Here is a 22,997-nt window from a genome sequence, read left to right on the forward strand (position 1 = left end):
CTTAGGCCATATAAAATTAATGTTTTGGTTCTCGTCCCCTCCCTCCTCAATTTCTTGGAGTTGTCAGATTTTTTTCGACAGCCATAGTGTTACTGTCTATATATAATACAATACAAATGATGGCTGATTTTATGCCCGGGGGGGGGCACTCCAACTTTGGAGGTGACGCGTATGTAGGGCTGTTAAGACCCCCTTTTTCAGCATCGCTGTCACCCAAAGGCCCCATATTTTTTTACGAACACATGCTCGCTCCGCGCTCTGTCACCCAAAGACCCCATATTTTTCCATTTGATCTTTCACCCAAAGAACCTTACAAATTCAAATTAACCAGCAACTTTCATTTATCACTGATTTTGTTACTTATTTTGAAAAAAATAAAGAAATCTGAAGCCATTTAGAACTAGAAATTCAATTTTCGAGGTTTTTGTGGCGCTGTTTTGGTTCTCACCCAAAGATTCCATTAAAAAAAGGTCATGTTCTCACCCAATGACCCCATATTTTTCACATTTTGCTCTCACCGAATGCCAAAAATCATGCTCTCACCCAATGACCCCATATTTTTTACATGTTGCTCTCACCGAATGCCCCTTAGTGCGAAAGCGCCAGCCCTACACCTATATCCATTTCAAATTGAAGTGCCCCCCGGGATTTTATGTTATAAATTTTAACAAAAAACAATGATAGAGACAAAAGGACAAGTTTCCCATGTTATTTTCATCAGGTGCAGAGTGAGAAAAGAATAGTTTAAAAAAGAGGAATTGCAAAAAAAAACAAAAAAACAGATTGGCAGGTACACTGGTAAAGTGACTTCAGTCCTCATTAATGTCAAATGTAAATTTCTTGAAATGTTTGCCCAATTTACCTTTACCTTCGGCAATCCTATAGTCTGTATTTAGTTTCAATCTCACAAAGTTCATAAAAGCTTGGAAACTGGGAGAAGTCCAGTAAAGAGATTCATTTGGTAGGATTGTTGAAATCATAAACTGGTATTTTTGTTAGCCAAATCCAAATCCAAATTACTCACGAATCTGAGCTTTCGCCATCTTGGCTGATGGCTTGATCACAGATGAACTGGTCCAGTGGCGTAGCTGCCGGGGGGGGGGGGCAATTGCCCCTGGCAAAATTGTCTATTTGGGCCCCGCCCCTCAGACCCTGCGCCCCTAGCGAAGGAAAAAAAAGGGAAAAGGGAGAAAGAGAGGAAAAAAGAGAGGGAGAGAAGGGGAAAAGAGAGGGCATAGTGCACTTACGTCCACGGCGAATTCACCGTGACCTTTCCAGCCATAAACCCGCTTATTGAAGATTAAACCGATATATGCAGTACTAAACCATTATATAATAATCTATTGTCCAATGCAAATTTATTACCACCTGATAATATTGATCCAATGAGCGACCGAATTGTCCGCTACGGACGAGTAATCCAATCGATAATGACTCTATTGACATGTACGAACGCAGCCCCACTGACCGAGTTTTGGGATATTTTTCACTGGTTTGCAGCTGTTTGCTGTCATTTACTCATCAAGGCGGAGTACCGTTATTATAAGGACTATGCCAATTATTTAAAGATTGACATGTAGAGAATAAGCCATAATTGATTGACAGAAAGTACTAAATTTGTACCTATGACGGTTTTATGACACCAATCTTCCAAATACGACCAAAAAATGGCTGCCCGGTGAAGTAAAATGTGCATTGGAATAACACGGCGAGTTTGGATAGATAGGATTTCTTTTTAATAAAAATGTATGTTCCCCCGTTATTAAAGCTTGTACCGGGTTGAAGATTCAGATATTTGGAAAAGAATAAGTAATTGAAACAGAGAGAAAATCATAGCTTTTATACTTTTTGATATATGATACTAACTAGTTCATACCCAATAGCTACGATACAGCGCTACCAGTAGGGTTCAATTGCCTATTGTGAGTGCCCCTGTGTTGTGTGCATACATGTAGTTAACAATAACTGCATGATGGAGAGATAGGGAGAGGAGGGGAAAAGAGATGGGGAATCCATACGATATGCAATACCATACGATTATTGTCAATAAGCCTGGCAAAATTTTCTATTTGCCCCCCTTAGTGCGGGGAAAAGGATGGAGAGAGAGGAAAAAGATGGGGAAGAGAAGGGAAAGAGAAAGAGGGAATCCATAGGCCTACGATATGTAGGGCCATACGATTATTATATCAATATACTCGACAATATACTTGTAATGACTTCTTGAAGACAAAGAAATATAAATTTTTGAAATGCTAATTGCACAAAAGCACCTATAGGAACAGTATATTGACTAAAACAATAAAATGGTCAACCCAAAAAGAAAAGTCGAAAAAGGTGGTCAAGAAGGCTGTGTCCGACATGTTTCTTGTAGCATGCCCCAACCGAAAATTTTCAGTATCGACACAAAATTGGCCGATTAAGTCATTTACCATTGAGCTATTTCAAACTTGGGGCCGGATTTACGATTAGACCAGATGGGTACCGGGTCCAGGGCCCTAAAATAGCCTAAGGTATGTTCCCCAAAACACATGATGTTTTGGACCGAAATGATATGGTAACATTGCTAAATTTTGCTGGCCTTTACTGGCCGGGCCTTTACGTAAAATTTACCTTCATTTTGGGCTAAGATTGTCTGAAATTGGAAGTTTTTAGCGCGCTTCGCGCGCACTTTAACCAGGAAATTAGCAAGAATTATGGCCAAAATTCATTTCTATTAAAGGGGGGTAACCCTATCAGTTTAGGATATGGATTGTCTTCAAACTTACATACAATTTCAAATATTGTCCCCTTTATGCATCTATGGGAGAAAACGAGAACATTTTCAGCGTAAAAGTGAATAATTAGCACAATTAGCAAGCCAATACGTTGGTACGCATGCATTGCATTGTGGTCCGGCATCCAGAAACAACACTCCCGTCGAGTGCTTCGCCATACCACTACGCCCATAATTCTTGTGACAAAATATCTCATTCTTTTTATTTTAATTTGACCCTGATACATTTCCTTTTAATTTTGTATATTATCATCACGTACATTTTACACTTATCTTTTATTTTAGGGTTTGTTTTAATGAAAAAAGTGTTTTTTTTATAATATTTCTAATTAATTAATTAATTAATTAATTTTATAGGGGGGGGACATTTTTTCTCATATTTTTTTTCATATTCCTCGTATCATACTTAACAAGATAAGGTCTTGTTTTGTATTTATTTCATCCCTTATGTATTTCTTTATTTTAGTTTTAAGCGTTTATTATTATAGAGCCCTCATTTTTTCGGACCTATTTCCGTTCGTGCGAATTGGCAGGGAGTAATACGGCTCTTATTCACAGAATCATTTTTCCTACCCAGAATGTCGAAGGTGGTTACCAGTATAGCCTGTTTGTTTCTTGATTTCTCCGAAAATACATCAAATTGGATCGTCAAATTTCAGGATGGTAATGAGGTATAGGATAATGGCCAAGGATTAGAACGTGAGTGGATAAGAATGGCTGAGTCGCGGAAAAAACAAAACAAACTTCGCCGCCTTCGACGCGAAATAAAAGCCACCTCAACTTCCAGTCCCCTTCCGAAATCAAATGGAGCGTCCCTAACATTGTAATATTTAATTACCGTTAAATGGGGGTAACTTCGGTAAGCGGGGTAACTTTGGTCGTTCAAATATATTTTTTAAATGGTCATATTTCCGTACAGCAATATTGTTTTTAGTCATATTTGGTCTCAATTTGTTAAGAAATATATTTGGAAGAAATAAAAGTCGTTCATGTCCAATTTCGTTGAAAGTTACGAAAATATTGGCATTTTGACCAAAATGAGCATTTTTTACATTTTTTCAGACAAAATAAAAATCGATATTTGTGTGCAAGGATGCGTGCTTGCTTAATTTTGCAAGGCGTCAAATGTCACAAAAAACAAAACCTTGCCCATATACAGCGAATATCAATTTTTTCATTTTTTTTCTTCATGGAATGTAATACCAAAGTTGCCCCAAATGCGGGGTAACTTTGGTCAGGCTATTTTCAACCCCTAGGGCACCCTTTCAAAATTATTCAAAAATCTTTTTCAACTTCAAGGTGTAGAAGGGAACCCTAATGTCATAAAAAGAGATAATTAGAAATATATTTGGTTTTGTTTGGAAGCAGTGGTTTAAAAACTCTAAAAAGTGCCCAAAGTTACCCCAATTTACGGTATCGGATAGGCCTACTGATCGATGTATGTAAATATTCAAGCATGCCAAAATACCATCAGATGAAACATCAGATATACTAATGACAAATAAAAATTATACAGAAAATAGACCTACTGTGGCTTTCATCATTATTAAACATGCCCGAAGAGAACGATTTAAAAATAAACAGATTCATAGGCCTAAATACATTGATACAGAATGTGTATTATGTATATGGATATATAGCAATGTTGCCCAAAATATGACAAATTATATGTAGGGCCTAAGCCACTGAAAACGTATAAAAATATAAAGAAAAAAAAAATGTTATAAAAAACAGTAAGCGTAGAAAGAAAGGTCCAAATAAATAAGTAACGGGCCTACGAAGTAAAGCCTAAATAAGCATTTTCCAAAGTGAGGGTAAAAACACATCTTGCATAATAAGTACAACTTAGCAAACAATTTAACCTGCCCGTTTTGATCTTGACTTGCTTTTCACAGATTGCATTGTAAGGGCTCGGATAGCGACGTTTTTACGTATTTTTTTGTGGCACCTGAGAGCAAATCAGACACATCCTTCTGATATCAAATAATTTAGATTTTTATTAAATTCGCGATACAATACACATTTTATGGCAAATTATTAAAATTGATATTTTTGAAATTTAACAGTCCTCAAAGTAAATTGTATAAATCTAACGATATGCAGTAAATAGTAGGAAGTTGGGTTGAACAGCCGTCAATCATATGAAAATTGTGACCTTCATTATTAAAGATATAGATTTTTCCTCAAAACACTAAAAAATGTAGGTCTTTTGGAAAAAAAATGTTTAAGTTCAATATGAAAGGTCAAATTTTCAATTGAGTCGGCTTTTCATCCCAGCTACATAGGCCTATAGTTTAATTACATATCATTAGATTTATAAAGTTTACTTCGAGGACTGTTAAATTTGGAAAAATATAAAAATATGAAATTTTAATAATTTGTATTATATCGCGAATTTCACAAAATCAAAATTATTATTATTTTTAGATATAGGGACAATCCTCGTATTCAGCATGCTGATGTGCTCTCATGTCCCATAACAATACTGTGCAAATGTTGCTATCCGCTTCCTCAATTTATTGTATTAATGAAAATCATTTTCTTCTTGTTTTTCGTATCATTGTTTTGCATGAATGAAGTGATGATAACAATACCGCACTTTTCGCAAATACTTGCTTTTCAAAAGTGCAATTGATATTAACACTACATTCGTAAATGCCAGTACTTTTTCCCTGAAAAGTATTTGCTTTTCAGAGAAAAGAGAAAGGCATTTACGAATGGCGTGTTATTGTGATCATCGCTCCATTCGTGGAAAATAATGGAGCGGTAAAACAATAGCGCGACGTCATAGGTGTGTATTAAAAAATATAATCTATTAAAGGAGGATTTCGTGATCCTAGCATCCTCTTTTTGTGACATTTTTCAGTAGCTATCCACGAAAAAAGCTTATTTCCAAAATTTCAGTTGATTCCGATTTTGCGTTTGCGAGTTATGCATGATTATGTGTATTACACTGCTCCATAGATAATGTGTTGTAATTTCGTTCTGGTGCACCAGAACGAAATTCAAATTTAACGATATTTTTGCTAAACGAATTAATCTGCAAGAAATATTTGGTACATAAACATTATGTAGCCAGAGGTACCCAGTGGTGTAAAAATCCCACCTTTTTTTAGGAAAAGTGGGGGGATGAGGCTGTGGATCACGAAATGGCCCTTTAAATAATACCAACAACTCATCAACAATGAGAAAAATCAGGGGGATGATGCTGTCGATCGGGTCACTGACCTTTAAGACCAAATTAGTAATAAAAAAGCAAATTTTTCTCAGCAATACCCCGGTTTACCATTTTCTCTCTTGGGCCACTGTATTGCCAAATGTAAACGTATTTACCTTTGTTTTTTCTTTTTCTTTGATATATTTGAAAGTGTACTTTTCTTTGAAAGTACCCTTTCTTTTCGATAGGGGTGCGTCGCGCACCACTCGCACCTACCCCCATTTTCGTTTGGTGGATTTGGGCCCCCCCCCATACAGGCTTGCTCTCCCCCCCCCCCCCTGGAAAAAATCACTGCTTTTCCCGCGAGACTTGGTTGCTAAAGACGCATCCTCGTTACCCGGAAGTGATGTTGATTTTAGCAGTGGGTCATATACATGATCTAGAAAGTGTGCACCTTCGTCACGATTGAGTGAGTTTTTGCCCCTCCTTCTGATTTGGATGGCCTCCCTGACTCTCCTCGTGAACGCATTAGAGTCGTTGGCCCCCTCCCAGTCGATGACATATATGGTTATCTTGCGCTATGTGGTCTGTTATTGCCGATTTGTGCTGCTCTGTGGTGGATAGTTTTCTGCTGGCTCTTGTAAAGTTCTTAGTTGCAATCTTGTCGGCGTCTTTCTGATGCTCTTTCTTTCTTACCCTAAACGGCCTTCCAGTCTCTCCTATATAGGATTTGTTGCAACCTTTGCATGGGATGTCGTACACGACTTCGCTGGTTTGGTCAATGTCCTTTTTGTCCTTGGGGTGGACAAGAATTCTTTTGAGCGTGTTGGTTGGTTTCATGGCCGTTGTATACCCATGTTTACGAAAGACTCTTTGGAGTTTCTCAGATGTACCCTCCACATAGGGTATTACAACCATGCCTTTAATTGGGTTCTCGTTTGTCTTTTTCTGTGGTTTTGACGCTGTTGCTATAGGAGAGACTGGAAGGCCGTTTGAGGTAAGAAAGAAAGAGCATCAGAAAGACGCCGACAAGTGAGATTTTACTCAATTTTCAGCTTTTTGTGTGAGATTTACTTTTAGGCGTGAGATTATGCTACCTTGGCGTGAGACCGTGAGAATGTGACCCAATGCGTGAGACTCACGGCCAATGCGTGAGAGTTGACAGCCCTGAATAAATTGATGAGAGATCCTATATTTGTTCATTAACATACTGAAATTAGGAGTTCCAAATCAGTGTAGGCCCTAGGCCTATTTCCGAAGATGATCTTCAAAAAAGTGCCGAATTTTTAGTCTCAAATGTGGTAGGCCTATTAGGCCTATATATAGCCTACCACATCAGTCAACAGTTTTTTGATGATTTCTCCGGAAATAATACCGATTTGAAACGTCTAATTTCAATATGTTAATGAGAAAAATATGAGCTTTCACTTGATACCAATATCTCTATTTTGATGGGATAAGACTGTCAATCAGGTTAGGCCTACCCACCTTTAAAAACAAGGGAAAAAGGGGGGGGGGGCTCCTCCTTTCCTCGAGCACTGTTGGAAAACTACTAGGGCCTAACAATTTAGGATTATTCCCACTTGGTCCAATCCCATTTGGTCCAATCCCACTTGGTCCAATCCCATTTGGTCCAATCCCACTTCGTCCATTCCCACTTGGTCCAGTTCCCACTTGGTCCAATCCCATTTGGTCCAATCCCACTTGGTCCAATCCCACTAGGGTCATGTCCCACTTGGTCCATGTCCCACTAGGGCCATGTCCCACTTGGTCCATGTCCCACTAGGGCCATGTCCTGAAGAAATAGACGGATATAGACGGATAAATCATTTATTCTATTTCTACAATGTTCTATTACGATAGCCTCACGGCACGTTGGTTTATTGGCTGAGTGAGTGATTAGGTCCTGATTGGGTATGAGTACGCGCGGTGAATGAATCCCCAAGATTCATATCACAACATCCCCCTTTTTATAAATGCGAAAAATTGTGGAAACATTTTTTATCAGAGGAATGCAGTTACCAAAACAAAATGGTATTAAGATAAAATTTGGTGACTATGACTGACTAAAATTTTGTCGGCTGATATTGTCATAATTGTCCATAAGGGATAATATCTGACAAAGTCTTAATTAGTATTTGTTTGTGTAAAATGTACTATGTAATCATGCATCCAAAATATGTATGAAAGTGTATAGTGTGATGTTTGAAATGACTAAATAAATCTTGAAAATTGCTTTGAAAATTTATCTGTGTAATGTGCTTGTTATTGTTAGTGGTTAGTGAGTTAATGGGGCTACACATAACAAATATAACAACACAACTAGGTTAAATTGTTAGTGGGAAAACAATACACTTAACAGTGACCAGACTACGCAGCACAAACAGACAAGTTTTGCATGTCATGTCAAAATATCACAAGTGCTTGACTGGCGCTGTGCAGGTGTCTTTACTCAGATGCATTTCTGTAGCGCTTCGGCTTTCTGCTGATCCGGCCAGATCGGGTAGTGGTCTGCTGTGGATTGGCTGGTTTCCAGACCGTGGTGCTCGTGTCACGATCTATATCTTCTTTTGCTGGCATTCGGAAGATATTTTCTTCTTTGGTGTATCAGCTGGTGTAGGTGAGACAGGTGTGTTAAAGGTCACTCGCTTGGGTGCCATCTGTTTCTGCCTGTTTGGTATGTGCAATGTTGCTGGGCATTTCCCTAATGTGGGACCTGTTTCGTCTCATTGACGATCCATTGGGTGTAGCTACCACATAAGATCGTGGCTCGTTGCATACTTTGGTAATCTCAGCTGGTTCCCATGTCTTGTTTTCCACATTCTTTACGCGCACTTTCTGACCTACATAGAGTGGTGGAAGGTCAGGTCCTGCTGACTTATCATGGTCAATCTTCATCTGCTTGCTTTTGTCCTGTAGGTTGTTGAAGATTTCTTCCGAGTTGCGCACAGTGCTTGTATGGTGGTGACTTGGAAGGGTGGTCCTTATTGGCCTTCCTAGAAGCATTTTTGCGGGTGATGGCAGTTTGCTGTCTACGGGTGTAGCCCGTAGGTTCAGAAGTGCGATATTGATGTCTTGTTTGGTTTTCTTCCACGAAATAGACGGATATAGACGGATAAATCATTTATTCTATTTCTACAATGTTCTATTACGATAGCCTCACGGCACGTTGGTTTATTGGCTGAGTGAGTGATTAGGTCCTGATTGGGTATGAGTACGCGCGGTGAATGAATCCCCAAGATTCATATCACAACATGTCCCACTTAGTCCATGTCCCACTAGGTCCATGTCCCACTAGGGCCATGTCCCACTAGGTCCATGTCCCACTAGGTCCATGTCCCACTAGGGCCATGTCCCACTAGGTCCATGTCCCACTAGGGCCATGTCCCACTAGGTCCATGTCCCACTAGGGCCATGTCCCACTTGGTCCATGTCCCACTTAGGCCGTGTCCCACTTAGGCCATATCCCATTTGGATCAGTACATAGGCCTAAATGTACATAAAAAGATGAAAAGGTTTAGAAGAACAGAAAGGAAAAAATGAGATGATGTAGAAGGAGGAGAATAAGGTGGATGAAAGGGGAGAAGAATAGACAGGAAGAAAAAGAGAAGGAAGCAGTAGGGCAAAGGAAGGAGATGGAGACTGAAGGAGAAGAAGGGACTGTTTGTCAACATAATGCCGGAGACTATGAACAGAAATGACCCATAAATTATGATCTTTGGCTTGTATAATAATTATGTGCATAATCATACGAAAGTGGCATTTTATCATCTGGGTCGGTCAGGCCCGTAGAACAGGGTTTTCTTTTTTTCGTTGCCTAAAACAAAAACAAAATTGCTCCTTTCAGACTCAAATCAAAATGGGTACCATTAGACTCTGAAAACCGAAAATGAAATTTGTCATCTAAGATTCACATGACCACAACCAAATCTTGCAACAAAAGAAAGAAATGCTCTTTACAATAAACTTTATAACATCCACGATATAGTCATCAAAAACCAAAAAAAAATCTAAGAGGGCATCACCCACTACAGCACGTTGCCAAAAGACTGGTACTTTCCCTTTTTAATTTTATATGAAATAACATTGTGGACAAGCAAAATTCTAGTCAGGTTACAGTAATTAAGATGGGGTCTGGTGGACCATGACTGTATGTTTTTTTCCTTTCCACCAGGCCCAAGTACAGGTGAATAAAAATGGAAAAAAAAAAATTCTAGTCAGGGGGTTAGTGTAAGACCTGTAGAACACATGGAACACTATTTTTGATCAAATGCTCCAACTTAAACATTCTCAACTACTGGATACACTTAGACGACTGTGATCCTATACCAAAGAACAGAAGAACTTAAGACAGACATTGACTATCTTTCCGTTCACAAACACTTGTTAGGGGACCTAAAATTATTTTCAGGGCCCCTTTTGGCCATGAAAATGTATGTCAACCCCATAGAAAATATTTTGGTGATTTTTTAATGAGCCTCTACAGACAGATAAAAATAAAATATTTAGGACCCACTTTTTGCACCCCCCCCCGTTACAACTATATGCCCTACTATGAAGACTAATAGGCCTACAAGTACTGAAAATGACCAAACACAAATATTATAACCATAGTGGGACATGGCCCTAGTGGGATATGGACCAAGTGTGACATGGCCCTAGTGGGACATGGCCCAAGTGGGACATGGCCCTAGTGTGACATGGCCCTAGTGGGACATGGCCCAAGTGGGACATGGCCCTAGTGGGACATGGCCTAAGTGGGACATGGCCCTAGTGGGACATGGACCTAGTGGGACATGGACCTAGTGGGACATGGCCTAAGTGGGACATGGCCCTAGTGGGACATGACCTAGTGGGACATGGCCTAAGGTGGGACATGGCCCTAGTGGGAATGACCTAACTGGGACATGGCTAAGTGCTAAGTGAGATTGGACTAACTGGGTCTGGACAAAGTGGGATTTGGACCAAATGGGATTGGACTAAGTGGGATTGGACCAAATGGGATTGGACCAAGTGGGAATTGCCCTGCTAATTTTACATTGAAAAAAAAAAACACCAAAAAACAAAAACAAACATCCCTCCCTCATCAATTCATACTCTGGACGAGGACCAAAACATTAATTTTATACGGCCTAATTGTAGACTCATATGTTTTCTAGCTTTTTCTAGGTGGGGGGGGGGGGGGCGATTGTTGGTACTGACTATACTGGGGTCTATAAAACTAAAGGGGTAGCAAGCCCCGGTAGCAAGCAATGCAGTTTGTTGCTTATTTACGTTTTTTAAAAAAAAAATCAATTGCTCTTTCCATTGTATATTGTAAATATTTATATTTTCCATTTATTATATTACTCATTGTAATTTTGTTGTGTCTGATAATAAAATTACCATTGATTGATTGGTTTGCGCCCTGAAGTAATATCTACCGAAGTAATGGACTACGAGCTGCTGATGTGTTGCCATTTGCGACGAGCTGTGTTTCTATCGACCGACACAGGCACAACACAGGCACAAAAAAAAAAGAAGCTTTCATACACAGACAAAATCAAAGACGATGGTCATGTACATGTATGTAATAATTACAATCTCTCGAGAGTGAATGGTATGCAGAGAGTTTCATGTGTATGTCTGCGATGGATTCAGATCGATTTTCGATGCCTGCTGAAGAATATCTCGGTAAGCTTAAAAGTTAAAAATATGATGAATATCAATATGACACGGCGACCGCTATTAAATTTAGGGCTGAAATATTACTTCAAGGTTTAATATTCTAACCATGGAGGTATATATATTTATATACCTCCATGTTCTAGCAAAAGCGGGCATAGTTCTGCGTGTGCTTTGTTCCCAGCGTAAAATGATATTACACACGCGTTAATGTTTTGGCGCGCTATAAATTAATTACGCGGACATCGTCTGTGTCGTTCGCATTGAAACTATTACTTTCTCTTTCCAAAATCGATGCTTTTAACCAAACAGATGACAAGAATCTTAAGATTTGGTATATAAAACAAATATTGACTGCTTTTTTTATTAGGGGTATGGTTAAAATTATAGGCCCATGAGTGATCTCAAAACCATGACTATATATGCCCTTCGGCTATGCCTCGGGGCATAGTCATGGTTTTGAGATCACCTTGGGCCTATAATTTTAACCATGCCCCCTCAATATTTGTATATACCTCATATAGATTCCTCTCATCTGATTGGTTAAAAGTGGAGTCATTAAAATAGCTGTGCCCCCTTTTTCTATCAAGATGACGTCATAAGCAACAACTGCCCCGGGCACAGTTGATTCTATGCCCGGAAAATAATTGGATATTCGCAACCCGAATACACAGATCGCTCAGTATACATTGCGCACCCACTATACGGCCGGCGTTGATTACGAGTGTTGAGACTATCGCGGTCACAGTTCGCAATGAATTTGACCTCTCCTTGACGATGATCTTTCACCGGCCGCCGTGAGTGCAGTGATTGTTTGCATTCTGTTACATGTCAAGGATTTATACCTGCCAAATGTCACTTTTTAGACAAATTACTACGACCTGGAGACTTGGCAGTGTGTGATGTTAGCACAGAAACGGTAGGGTTGTTTTAGATATGAAATCGGTAGATATCGGTCCAAATTCTGCACCCTTGCTCTTGCACTGTGTGCATTTAAGCCTAAGGCCAATGCAGTTACAAAGCTTGTAGGCCTTGTCAGTCAGGAAATCTTTTAACCAATCAAATGAGAAGAATCTATATTATTCGGTATATAAAACAAATATTGACTGCTTAATATTAGGGCACAGTTTAAAATTATAGGCCCTCGATGATGTCAAAACCATGACTATGCCCTCAGCTTCGCTTCGGGCATAGTCATGGTTTTGACATCACCTCGGGCCTATAATTTTAACTGTGCCCCTCATAGCAGTCAATATTTGTATACTATACACAGATCAGAGTGGTGCAATGCAAAAAGAGTTTGCAGTAGGCCTACATGTATAATGTACCGTACCAAAAATATACCAGCCTCCTGTTGTTCAAAATATTCTCTAACACAAAACTTGTTTCAGAATGTTTTCATTGCTAGTGTTTCTCGAGTAAGACTCCTGTACATGTACGTTTATAGCTAGCTTAGGCCAAAAAAGAATGAAGTTTGGCTGTCCTCGACCGACCGACCAAACTTCTTGTGCCGACTCATAATTTTTTTTTAATAAAAATATATATTATATATTTTTTTAACTTTTACATAGGGATGGGTTATTCCGTTTATTTTGCTACACGTTTAACACATCAGTGATGTGTGTGTTTAACGTATAAAACACGCATTGATCCAGTCCCATCTGGCGGGAAGATTTCATGAATATACGATAGGTTCGGTGCTCCTCACAAAACCGGAATATCTAACAGAATATGTTAGTACCAATGAGGTAAAATTCGCAAAGTCAACGGCCCAAACATGTCAGAAACTATGCATTATTTTGACGTATTAGTGTTAAATAATTAATGTTTTGAGCAAGTTTCATGTAAATTATTAAGGTCGTCTTCAGATTTTCTTACTTTCATCTGTTGATTAGCATTGAAGAATGGAAAATTGAAGGTTGAAAATGACTTGCATACATGTATTACACATCTACCACAATTGCTAAACGTTTAACGGATCATGCATGCGTTTAACGGTACATGCCTACTTTTACGAAGTTTCATGTTGGGATTGGCAAGCACCAATAGAGGACAGTTCATGTCCATAGAGCCAATTCTATCATCTGCAACAATTATCTACCCTTCCCCTCTCCCCATCAATCAATGTTTGAACACAATGGGAAACCGCTGAAGACATTGGCATTTCTCAACATTGCACAGGGGAGAGGGGTGACAGTTTTCCATTTTTTACACACAAGCGTTCCAAGACTTATTTCGCCTTAGGTCTTTTTGCTGCACACATCGTAACAGTTTGTTCTGTCAATGAGACAACATTTAAATACATCTATAGATATCTTGCAAATTGGTATTTACATAATTTTTGAATGTAGCTATTTAAAAGTGCACAACAACTGAACATTTGATTGGTTGTCAATGTCATAAACAAACTTACATGGCGATGTTAATACAGTGTCTGTATTGGCAAAATATGGCACCAAAGTGATATTGGACAGTTGCAATGTGTCAACACCACACTTAATTGCAGATGTCTGCACTTCCAATGTAATGGTAAAAGTAGGAGTGGGTCGTGAGCAAGGTCTTAGGTAGGAATTGAAGATTTGGGTGTATAAATTCAAAAATCTGGGTATAAGATTTGTGTATAAAGTATAAAGCCATCTTGGCAAAAACTGGGTATGTTAACTGCAGGTGCGTAAAACACTCCCTACACAGCTGGATGCATAATATAATTAAGCCCTTGGTCGTGGGGGTCCATGGAGCGAGATGAGATCGCTCCAGTGGAACTTGTGCAATGCAAGGACCTAAACCTGAGGTGCATCCTTAATATGTGTTGCTTCCAAAATCATGTGCAGATATATCCCACATGATGCGATTGCATCATCATGCAAACAGTTATATGGTTATAGAAAAGCTTTGCTGACCAAGCTACATCTGGCACAGGAGGGGTCGGTGGTTCAAAACCACACCAGAGAAAAAAATTTTCTCTTCTTTCTTTCTTCTTTCCTCCTTTCCTTCCCCCTAGCCAAACAGCAACTACATGTAGGGCATTCGTGTTAATATTATTATTTATTGGTGAATTTCTGGTTCTCCTCCGGAGGGTTTTCATGAATTGAATATGAAAGAGGAAGATGTTTTATAGGAGTTTGTAATTTAACGCTTAGGCCTAAATTTTTTTTTTGATTTGCGTAACCCGACTGACCCTAGGTAGGTATAAAGGTAGGCCTATATATATAAGGTAGGCCTGATCCTGACTTTTGGGGGTTTTTTGAAAAAAAAAAAAAAAAAAAATTAAATTAGAAAAAAGAAGAAAAAAGTTCCAAGGCCTTTATCAAATGCAATTAATTTACAGCTTTAAAAGTAAAAAAAAAGAGCAAAAACAACAACAACAACAAAATCCCTACCTACCTACCCTAATTTTCTTTTTATGTTACGCCAATGAAACAACTTTTATTTTTAGGCCTTACTACATGTATGAGTGCTTTGGCAGACCTTCCGAATCATCTGATGCTGTTGCTAGCGATACTCTGTGCTGTTGATGATATTTACCAACCTGTTCAATGTTTTACTACTAAAAGTTCATATATAGTCTGTAATGAACAAAATGCAACTTATCACTTACTGTGAGTGCTTTTACAGAAGGTTTACAGACAATCTACATTGTTAGCCAGATGTTGCTTATGACACCTTGTTGTTAATTTAATACCAACATAAACCTTGTATATTTTGTACAGCACATCATCATGTTCTGACATATATGGAGGATGCAATCAGCCAGTTGTTGACATTCAAAGAGGACAATCCAAAGGTCAACCCAGCAACATTTCTCAGGGAATAGTAAGTACTTGGACAAAAACGACGTTTCTCAAACAAGAAGCCGGACCATGAGGCTTGAAGTGGCTCTCGTAATTTGTACAAGCATAGAGTTCTGACAATGTTATATGCATCTTCAACTGGTTTTGGACTTGCAAAAATGTAATATTGGAACATTATATTAGTAAAATTTCCTGACTCCGAGGGAGTAATATAACCTTGCTTGAGCCCCCAGGACAGGTCTTGCACAGGGGTATATAAATTTAAATAATCAATAATTTCTCGGTATGGAGAAAATAAAAGCACTTTTTGAAGTTACAGAAGGAAAAAACCTTTTACCCACTGAAACACATGGTCATGTTTTTTGAGGTGGGACCCAATTGTGTCACATCTTGCTATTGGTCAAAAATCAACTCCTTTTTTGTATTTCTGATTATATTTCAAAAAGTTTTCATCCAAACTAGTAAAAGTATACATTTTTAGAAAGCATATATTGTCATGATTGCAAATCTGTAAAGTTTGAGTGGATATACAGGGTGTACCAAAAAATATACAGGGTGATTCCATGGAAAAATACTGAAAAATTAAATTCCTTTACCACTCCAATATTTCTACATAGTATATTAAATTGGAAAATGAACTTGATATTTGGAATGTACACAGTTAGTCCTTTCATTAAATATATGGTTTGTACTATATTTAGTAAGCCCATTGTGTTATACAGGGTGTGAACAAAGTTGTAAATTAAAATTTTTAATTTATGTAAAATTTCCCAAAGTGTCATTAAATTTGGAAAATATATTCAAAATAGTTTACAGAATTGCTATAATATCAAATTCAAATATCCAATTCCTATATAGGGTGTTCCAAAAATCAATATACAGTGAATAATTAGTAACAAAGGTACATGTACATGAGGTGTATACATGCACACTTAGCCTACATCAATAAACTATTTAACAATAACCAAAGATCAATATGTCATCAGAATAAACCCTTTGACTGTAATAATATCCTTTGAGAAGATTTATTTTATATTTCAAAGATAAAACAATATTGAAATTTATTTCATATGCATGCATGCAAAATTAAAGCCCATTGTATTGTATGACACACATTCCACTGCATTAATTAAAAGCTTGTTAAATCCTTAATTACTAGGTTTATAAAGATTAACTAGGCAATTATAGTTATAGAAAGTTAAAAAAATAAGATTAACATTATGCAAATGCATTTTTACTTCTCCTAGGCAACAAAGTGCATAAATTTTATTAAAGAACATCAACTTCCCATTGGAATTACACAGAGCTCCTCCGCTTCGGCTCCTCCACTTCCGGCACCACCCTGACTAATTAACTTAATTAAGCTGTTGTAATTAATTAATACATTTGTTTAATTGTATTTGTTATAAATTCATTAGATTAATAATTTATCTTCAAAATAAGACCAAAACCATTTGTTCATGATGAATTTTAGCAAAAATATAGGAATAAGTAGACAAAATGATTTGGCAAAATGTGACAGCACCACCTTTTTAGGGTCCCAGTATAAAAAACATGACCACATGTCAAATTATGGGAATATTAATATATTTTAAATAAGCCTTTCTTGATCTGTATAATAAGCCCTCTATAAAGATGTATACCCCTGGTCATGCAATGCTACAGAAAAACTCTATCAGGAAAAAAGTCTACTTCAAAAAACCTAGAAAGTACCACTTCTGCCCTTTTTTATACAAATATCAAGTTGTACGATACTGAAAACATACATGTACATGAATTTAAACTATGTTTAAAACCATTGTTTGCATTGGTTTGTATTGATGAATCAATATTCAGGGTAGTTGTTGGTGTACAACACTGATCATGTTTTGTGGTTATACAATGTAGGCTATATCTCATAATTGTCTTGCGGTAGCATTTTGACATATTATTCAAATGCAATGGTGAGTAGGTGACATGTATGTATAATGCTCTATGGAAATACAACTTGGCCACTAGTATGTATTTTTAAGTGAATATTTCATGCTTTTCTTTCTTTCTTACATCTATATGTCTGGCTTTTTGTTCAACTTGTTATATTTTTGTCACAACAGTTTTTGCAGCATAAAGGATGGCAGTCACACAGCTTTCAGGGAATATAAATTTGTGAGTGCTACACCTCATAACAGGGCATCATTCATCAAGGCTTTCTGGAAATCATTCAGTAATGTTGGCAAGAGTGGTGGTATGTACATACCTTGTAACACAAAAGTGTTTTTGAAACGTTATAAACATGTCTTGATTTTGGTCAAAACATTTTCATAACATGTATAACAAACATGACAAAGGTCATACATTGTAAAAATGTTTTATAAAACAAAAATACAAAAATAACATTCTAAAAATGTTGTCGCAATAGTATTGCAAAATATTTTTTTGGAAACATTTTTTGCAATTCTTTTACAAAATTTGTTTGGTTGTCTTTGACCACCTCTATGATAATGGGGATGAGAATTACTTAAAATGCCATAAGCCTGACTGTATAAATTATGTGTACAACAAGCATTTGATGTACATTTTACTACAAGTAGCAGAATTAAAGTAAGGAAAATAATTCTACATGTTCTGCAAAATATTTTTCCATCTGTTTAGGATCACTCAGCCACACAAAACTGGGTTACACAATGTTTTGATATACATGTATGCCTTGAAAATTTTGTGTTCAATTTACAATTATAATTGTGTGTAAAAAGACAAAAAGTAAAAAAATATATAAACAATGATTAATTGTTTACATAAAATCATCACAATTTTCCATGTGTGTGTACAAAATCTGAGGAAGCAAGTATTCTTCATTTGATTTACCTACTTTTTGAAGATAAAACTAGGCCATACTTTTGTTAAACCAAAAGATGATAGAGGTATAAAAAGTTATTTTGAAAAAAGTGTCCCATACTTCCTTTTTGTAGTGGTGATGGGGCAATATATATCTGGCAGGGGTTGCACTATTAACCTGTGCCTGGGGGTCCAGGACACTAAAACTGAACTTCTCTTGTAGTAACAAGCCTACATGTATGGACCCCTTCCTGCTTTAGAGGCTAGTGATACCCTATTTGCTGTTGTTGTGATTATGTATACAGCCTGATTACCTAATATATGTCCGGACATCCATATTCATTGTTGTAGTGATGATGTAATTGACTTAAAACACATGTGCAGGCCATTGAATTTGTGTTATGATCATTTGGATCAAAGATGAAGTTATCTCAAACCAGGTTGATAAGTGTTGATCATGCAGGCTCTCAGAATAAGTAATTGATTATGTTTTGTATTTCAGCTCTCCTGAATGTGAGAGAATATCATTCTCTACTGTGCCTTCTCTGTCCAAACTTCCCTATAGAGGTTGTCCAGAAAACCGCATGAGGAATTATTTTCATGGAAGATGCTCTTGATTCATTGACATCATTCTCTGACTTCATCTATGCATTCCAAATACAGTTCTATTTTGAAGGTATATAATTATGTTAAAATATCCTGGCAGCCAAGAAAGCAAACATGCCAATTAAAATACAGATAGGATTGTGGCAGTGCTATTTAAGGTCCAATGAGTTGTAACTGATTCATTCTGGATAACAAAGTGATCCTCCTCTATATTTGCACAGCCGGAGGAATCGGTGAATATCAAGTATTTCAAATGGTGTGTTCGATTTTTGGCTGCTGAAAAATCTTAAAATTGACAAATACGGCATTACATACATTACATACTGGAAACTTTATTTAGCCAAATGATCAAACTTTGATTTGATGTCTATGATATTGTGGCAGAATCTATCTGATAGTGAGTGTCTAATAGCTTCGTGATTTGGCGTGGGCGTGCGGCCAATCCGAGGTCTTATGAATACCTGGTCGCACCATTTTGATTTATGTACTTATTTACTGTTTTACTGTTTTAATTATTGAATTAAAACTTAATTGCTTCTAAGATTTGTAAAATAGCTTAAACTGTTTGCATTTACTAAACTCAATTTTCCCAAAAATGTCACTTATGACATGCTTGCACTGACTGGACGATTTGTGTTTAACAAATGACATCTGATGCTTAGTGTCTCATAAGAATTTTTTTCAAAACCATTGTTAATTAAATTTGTGTACTTTTCTTCATAATTCAGATTTCCTGAAGGTGTGCTCAGAAATGTACCTGCACCTGTTATCAGCCCCTAGTCCTCGTGAGGCAGTGTACATCCCTAGCGAGACATCACCCAGACAAGAAAAGAAACCTCATCATAGATCAGATCAGCAGCCTACATTAGATGGAGTTGATGCAACACAGTTTCGAGATGCTCTCATTAAGGAGTGTACAGGTGCAGAATTCAGGTAAATGCCCTGAACAGCCTTTTCCTCCAGAATCTCAGTTTGAATTCCATACACCCCCTATTCACCTATTGCACAGTTCCGCCATATGCAGGGAGAGTCTTGAACTGGCAATAGACATGAAAGGAAGTATGACATAACTTTATGCAATGTTATATGACTGGTTCAATTCCCATGCTGCCAGTTCGAGGCTCCCCTCGCATATGGCAGAACTGTGCAGTGGGTGAAAGGAATAAGACATGGCATTAATCTTTCACACAGGGGGTGTACTCCTCAAATAAAGTTATCCATTCAGGTAATTCACTGACTTTAAACTACTGTTTAGTATTATTATTACTATTATAATATTTTTCACCCTGATGTGGCAGTGACTTCAACATGTTGAGGCAGCTCTTTCGCGCTCATGTATGCGGCGTCTTTAAGCGCTTTGAACGTCTGCTAGCTACTTGAAGATGCACCTTATGTAATGTGCACTGACGTCACTGCTACATCAGGGTGAAAAAAATATCATAGCAATAACTAAATGCTAATTATAAGGCTACAAAAAAAAATGTGTTTTGCTGGCCAGAAAACCTCAGATTTTCTTTTTGAGGGATTTTTGATGCATATAAAATCAGCAACAGTGGATAGATTTTGACTGAAAAACTGTGAATAAAAAAAAAAGATTTTGGTGATTTTTTTAACAGTTATTTCAGACATTTGCAGACAAAAATGGCCAACTGACTGACCCTACTTTAAGGGTCTTTACACCTGTAGAACAGCCATAATAAACATTAATACTACAATAATATTACACAAGAACTGATGTTAGATATATCATTATTCTAACGATACCATGTTAAATCAGTTGTCCTTCCAGAACTAGCCTTCACTGCATACTGGACCCTGCTAATAGGGTCACTTTCTATGGATTCCTCATGGCTTTGGCAAAGAGTGAAAGCATCAATGGTGAAATAGGAAATTTGCCACCAAAAGGAGGCCTCTTTGATGACTGTGATTCAGAATTGTCCTCGTAAGTACCCTCATGACACATTATTCAAAATCGTGCACTGTGATTTGTTAAAACACATCACATGTGAGTCCTTTATTCTGCAATAATGGGTCAAGTGCCATAACACATTTTATGCAAAGCATTGTGCTTGGTAATACATGTACGCATACAATATTTCCACAATATTCACTGTCACTAATGCATACACCCTCCACCTTGAAATAAGCAACTGAAAATATTTGGACAAAAAAATTTATATTTTGCCTGTTCCTCACCCATTCTTTACGTTTTTTCTGATTATTACTTATTTATTTTTACGGAGTTAAACTTTGTTTAGTTGTTCATTAATAAAGGTCACTGAGTTGTGTGATTTCTTGCTAATATTGCTAAGAAGAAATCTGTACATCCCCTATATGGAAGACAATGACCGTAATCTCCCACACATGAGGTGTAGATTTCAAATGAAGCCACCAATTCAGGTAATGTGCACTCCCTGTGTGGAAGATTAAAGTCATGTCTTATGGGTGTATGGATTTCAACTGCAATAACCCAATCTGCTGTAGTTCTGTGTGGCAGAGTTAGGTAAGCTTTAGACTGGGATCTTGAGTGTGCTGATTTGACCGCCACCGTTTCTGATTTTTTTGACCTCCTGATTAATGTTAGTTCACCCAAACTTTCACAAAAACCCAGAAAAAACAGAAAGTTGTGAATGAACATCCATTGCACTTTATAAAATGAAATGAATAAAATTAAAAATACTTGATAGCATAATGTTTTTAATCCACAGTCCTCTTTCTTCAGCAAGATGATCCACATTAAAGGTCAGAGGTCATAGCAGGCTAGACAGATATCTTTGGAGTATGAAGAATCAGGGGTGTTTTGGCAATACACTAACGGCATCATTCCTATTATACACTCAGGGTGTTTTACTATAAGCACAGTTTATGGCACATGGATGTTTGTAAATGATGGGTTGATGAGTATTTCATCACTGACAGAGATCAGATAACACTGCTATGTGTGTGTGTTGTTTGTTTCACCATGCGCCTAGTTAGCTTCAATTTAACCCATGGGCACTACTACAATTCATACAGAGCCCATGATTTGTTAACTACATGATATACATTGTAGTCATCTGAGTAACCAATCAAAATATAGCTTTTTGAGCAATATTAAGCCTATTCCCCTTCTTCATATATCTCTGATTGGCTCAATACATGCATGTGATAATAGTCCTCTTTGTAACCTTAGTTTCAATGCAGATAATTAGGCCGGTAGTGCCCATGGAAATAATTTTTCGGATCTTTGTTTGAGATATATATGAAATGCATTGTGTTGATAATGAACACTAAATGCACCATGGATGGATGCCAATTACTTTTAGATTTGTTTGGCCTGAAACAGGCCAATGGTACACTATTTTTGTTCCAATGTGTGACAATGCAAGCACAATTGGGCAATTTCAAATAGCAGTTTCCAACATGGAATTCATATTCTTTTGCTAATTTTTGTGGGTTAAGTACATGTATGGTACTAAAGATATACAGGGTGTCCCAGAATGATCTGTACCGGGAAAGATGGATTTTTTTAGGTATGAAGGGCATGTTGAATGGTCATATTGTATTACATTTTAAGTTCTACATATATTCAGCTTTCTCAGATTTTTTAGATATTAAAAATTGGACGTTTCTAGTAGAAGTTATAGAAGATTGCGTAAAAATGGTGAATTCTAAGTTTTGACAACGCAACCTATTTTGAAAATCTGTAACATTACTAACCGTTCAGCACAAAGTTATTTGGAAAAAGTTATGCAGGTATTTTAGTTGTGCCCTGTTCATATTTCCACTAAATAGCCGATATCTATCTATTATTTATGACATTACGAAGCAATCATTATATGGAATTCAGGATTTGTGGCCTAATCCCATTCTCTCTTTGGCGTTAGTTTTAAATATAGTTATTGTGGTGTGAGGTCCATGTCATTTGAAATGCTTGCAGAGATCGAACTGGTTGTGGTACAGAAAAGATGGCTCCTCAATTTACTGTACAGCAGCGTGGATTTCTTTCAAAGCCTTACTGGCAAACCGGCAGCTATGTTGAGACGCAAAGAAGATTAATTAGACGATCGTGTATAACGTAAAGAAGTTTGGCGAGCACGGAACTGTCAGGAATCGGCAGAGTGAAGCTTCAGGTGCTCGTAAGACTGTAAGAACTAGAGCGAACATTGCAGCTGTCCGGCAAGCTTTAAGGCGCAACCCCAACAGTAGTTGT

At 37.4% G+C, this 22,997-nt stretch overlaps 1 protein-coding gene across 1 annotated transcript; it reads left to right on the top strand.

Annotated features, from left to right (window-relative positions):
• Positions 1 to 11,429: 11,429 nt before the first annotated feature.
• Positions 11,430 to 22,265, top strand: LOC140155733 (centriolar satellite-associated tubulin polyglutamylase complex regulator 1-like). Its single transcript, XM_072178671.1, has 7 exons — positions 11,430 to 11,603; positions 15,305 to 15,407; positions 17,479 to 17,609; positions 18,702 to 18,875; positions 19,534 to 19,738; positions 20,583 to 20,747; positions 21,514 to 22,265. The coding sequence occupies exons 4-7, from the start codon at positions 18,800 to 18,802 to the stop codon at positions 21,533 to 21,535; spliced, it is 468 nt and encodes a 155-aa protein (XP_072034772.1). The 5' UTR covers positions 11,430 to 11,603; positions 15,305 to 15,407; positions 17,479 to 17,609; positions 18,702 to 18,799; the 3' UTR covers positions 21,536 to 22,265.
• Positions 22,266 to 22,997: the final 732 nt, after the last annotated feature.

This window comes from Amphiura filiformis, chromosome 6 (assembly GCF_039555335.1).
Source record: "Amphiura filiformis chromosome 6, Afil_fr2py, whole genome shotgun sequence".
In the NCBI taxonomy this organism is placed as follows: Eukaryota; Metazoa; Echinodermata; class Ophiuroidea; order Amphilepidida; family Amphiuridae; genus Amphiura; species Amphiura filiformis.

What these genes read in the sequence shown, in the direction of transcription:
- LOC140155733 (XM_072178671.1), top strand. Translation starts at nt 18,800, where the DNA reads ATGGAAGATGCTCTTGATTCATTGACATCATTCTCTGACTTCATCTAT. An exon ending in AATACAGTTCTATTTTGAAG is followed by an intron (nt 18,876 to 19,533) that starts GTATATAATTAT and finishes TTCATAATTCAG; the next exon opens with ATTTCCTGAAGGTGTGCTCA. An exon ending in TGTACAGGTGCAGAATTCAG is followed by an intron (nt 19,739 to 20,582) that starts GTAAATGCCCTG and finishes ATGTTAAATCAG; the next exon opens with TTGTCCTTCCAGAACTAGCC.